This window comes from Triticum aestivum, chromosome 4A, assembly GCF_018294505.1.
Source record: "Triticum aestivum cultivar Chinese Spring chromosome 4A, IWGSC CS RefSeq v2.1, whole genome shotgun sequence".
Classification (NCBI taxonomy): domain Eukaryota; kingdom Viridiplantae; phylum Streptophyta; class Magnoliopsida; order Poales; family Poaceae; genus Triticum; species Triticum aestivum.
In genome coordinates this window covers 447,903,534-447,906,498 of record NC_057803.1, presented here as the reverse complement: position 1 = coordinate 447,906,498, position 2,965 = coordinate 447,903,534, and the positions used below count along the sequence as shown (strand labels likewise).

At 46.0% G+C, this 2,965-nt stretch overlaps 1 protein-coding gene across 1 annotated transcript; it reads right to left on the bottom strand.

The window, feature by feature from the left end:
• Positions 1-985: 985 nt before the first annotated feature.
• LOC123082062 (small polypeptide ROTUNDIFOLIA LIKE 1-like) lies at positions 986-1,518 on the bottom strand. The gene has a single exon (XM_044504488.1). It carries the CDS (start codon positions 1,493-1,495, stop codon positions 1,250-1,252), a length of 246 nt encoding a protein of 81 aa, XP_044360423.1. The 5' UTR covers positions 1,496-1,518; the 3' UTR covers positions 986-1,249.
• Between the last annotated feature and the right edge of the window lie 1,447 nt (positions 1,519-2,965).

Sequence of the window (2,965 nt, the reverse complement as noted above, 5' to 3'; positions counted from 1 at the left end):
GTTCATGGGCCGGCCCAGGTGCGGGGTAGACTCCATAACTTTTTTTCGTTTTGTTTTTACTTTACTTTTCTTAATTCTGTTTTCTTTCTTTAAATAGATTCTGGATTTCCAAAATTTAAAAGTTGCAAGTTTTCAAAAACATGCTCAAGAAATCATAAAATGTATGTGAACTAAAAAAATGTTTAGGAAATCATAATTTTTTTGCGGATTCGAAAAATGTTAGTGGTTTTGCAAAACCGCTCGCAAATTATAAAAAATATTCATGAGTTGGAAAAAAGGTCGAGAAATAAAATCAAATGACAGTGTATCCAAAACATATTCTGAAATCTAAAAAATGTCCATAAAACATTAGAAAATATTCACAGAAATTTTAAAATTTTATAATTTGTTCGCTAATTTTTAAAAAACCTCATAGATTCAAAAAAAATTGAGTAAATATTTTTTCATGATTTCATAAGTTGTTCATGCATTTCAAAAAAAAATCATAAATAAAAATAATGTTCGTGATTTTTTTTGAGATAATCTAAAAATAAAAAAATGTTTGTCGATTCAAAAAATTGTTCACCAATTCAAAAGTCATTTATATCTGGGATTTGTTTAGTTTTTCAAAAGTCTTTATATGTCTAGGCGTTGGGAGTAGTTCGTGCCCGATGAGATTTTTTTTAAAGTTTTAAACAATCCCTTGCGAAACATAATGACATGTGTGGCGTGTAGTGGCAAGCTCATAGCCTTGGAATTTACCACATCGAATGCATTTTAATCATGTGGACATCACGACCATCATCAGCGAGGGTGGAAAGAAATATAAGTGGCAACATGGTGAGCCGCAATGTTAAAATTGAGGACGCTCCTATGTAAGGGTACTGAGTCATACTTATTTGGCTTACACATAATCTTTTTTGTCTTCCGTTGCAACACACAGGCATATTTGATATTTGCTAGTAACAACAATGGAGTGAGGCCAGCGGTCGTTTTGCATGGGATTTCCTCTTTGCGCTTCTATACACTCTTATTTATTTTCCAGTAAATAAAAAGAAAGGAACGAGGCGGCCCAAGAGGATAGAAAGGGCTGACTTTCTGGATGGCCGAATTACAAGTGGTAAGATCTAGGCCCATCTCTTTGAAGTCACCAGGGCCATCTGTGTAGTGGCAAAGGAAAGTCCAGAAAAAATCTAAAAAAAGGAAAGTCCAGAAAAAAGAGACAGAAGTACTACAGATTACGAGGCCAGGCCCAGAAACAGAAGAGAATTTATGGGTAGTTCTTCCAGCATGAGGAGACGAGCATGGAGACGCAGCGACGCATGATGTAGAGCCTCGCCCGCTGCTCCCTCGCCGCGCTCGCCACCCGCACGGGCAAAGATGCCGACCGCCTCAGTTCTCTCCTCCGCCCCTGGCTTCCTCTTTTCTCCGGCGTCTCCTTGCCCGGCAGCCGGCCGTCCTTGTACTGCTTTGCAGTTGACATCTTCTTCCAGATGTGCTGCTTGTTCTCCTCCATGTCGCTGCTGCAGTGCACCTCCATTGATCTCCTCCTCCTCCTCCTCCTCCGCCTTCTTGGTTATGGCTGATCAACTCGTGCGACTACTGGACTAGTACCGATGCTATTTATAGTCCCCAACTAATGACCAAGTACTCGGTACCACTAATTAGTTTGTGTAAATTTTACTAGGAGTACTAGCATGCATGTATAGAGTAGGGAGAGCATCTCTTCTCATGGCCGTGCCCTGTCTCCAGAATAAGGATCACCAGGGACCCATCCCTTCTTGGCCTGCTAAAACTATACTCAAGAGTACTGTATTACTGATGCAGCATCTCAAGTGTACTATAAGTATATATTAGGACACAGTTAATTTAATGTCGACTGGTCTGCATGGAATGATGGGTGCATGCATATGCTTTGCTCGGTCGATTTTACTACAGTACTGCAGAAGGACGGCTGATAAGATTCGCAAGTACTACTAGAAACTAACGCCTTGCAACCGCAACCCAATCATCATATGCATATGCTCCTAAAAGGCACTTTTCGCCGGAATCTCTTCTGGCGGTACGTGTCCAACAATCTAATCTGTCAAGTATATGAATATTAAGAAGTACTACCTTCGTGTCGGTGAATAAGTTATTCGCATTGTTCTAGATCGACGATTTAACTATCTAAATATGTATTATATGTGACAAAAAATATATATTTAGAAACTACAACTGTATAGAAATCTAGTAATATATTTTTCATAACATATAAAATATATTTAATTCATCAAATCGATGACTTAGAACTACGTGAATGACTTATTCACCGACCAGGCGATCTTGCGCGATAGACGGCCTCTAACGGTCGTCGTCTACGCATCTGCCCGCCCATCGCCCTGACCCGGTAGCCTTCCATCCGCCGTCTGCGCGCCGGCTCGCCCGTCGATCTACGCCGACTGTCGCCGCCCTGCATCGCCCCCACCTGGCGGCCTCGCGCCAAGCGGCAGCCCATCATAGCCACCGTGCGCGCGTCGGCCCGCCCGACGATCTCGGACTCTGCCACCACCCCGCCTCCACCTACCGGCGTCCCCGACCTCGCGCATGATCGGATTGATCACCCGCCCACCGCCGCAATCCGCCTCAGCTACGCCATGCGACCGGCCTGGCCCGTCGGTTGCGCACGCCCCCGCAGGCCTCGTGAAGACCGTCCCGAATTCAGCGCGCCCCTCCACCGATCGAGCATCAGGCTGCCGATGTGTCGCCACATCGGGCCACAACGCCGTCGCCCCGTGGTTCTCCTTGCGGCTGCATTTGACTCGTGTGTCGCTGCTGCGTCGCCCCTTCGGGCAGTAATGGCGGTCCCGGCCGCTGTCCCGAGGTCGTCCCCGCAGTTGCACCGACCCGCACTCAGAGGCTGCACTGCCCCTTTGGGCTGTAGCGCCACGACCCATGGTCCCCGCCGCCGCCCCGAGGTCTTTCCGCCGTCGTCCTGACCTGCCCG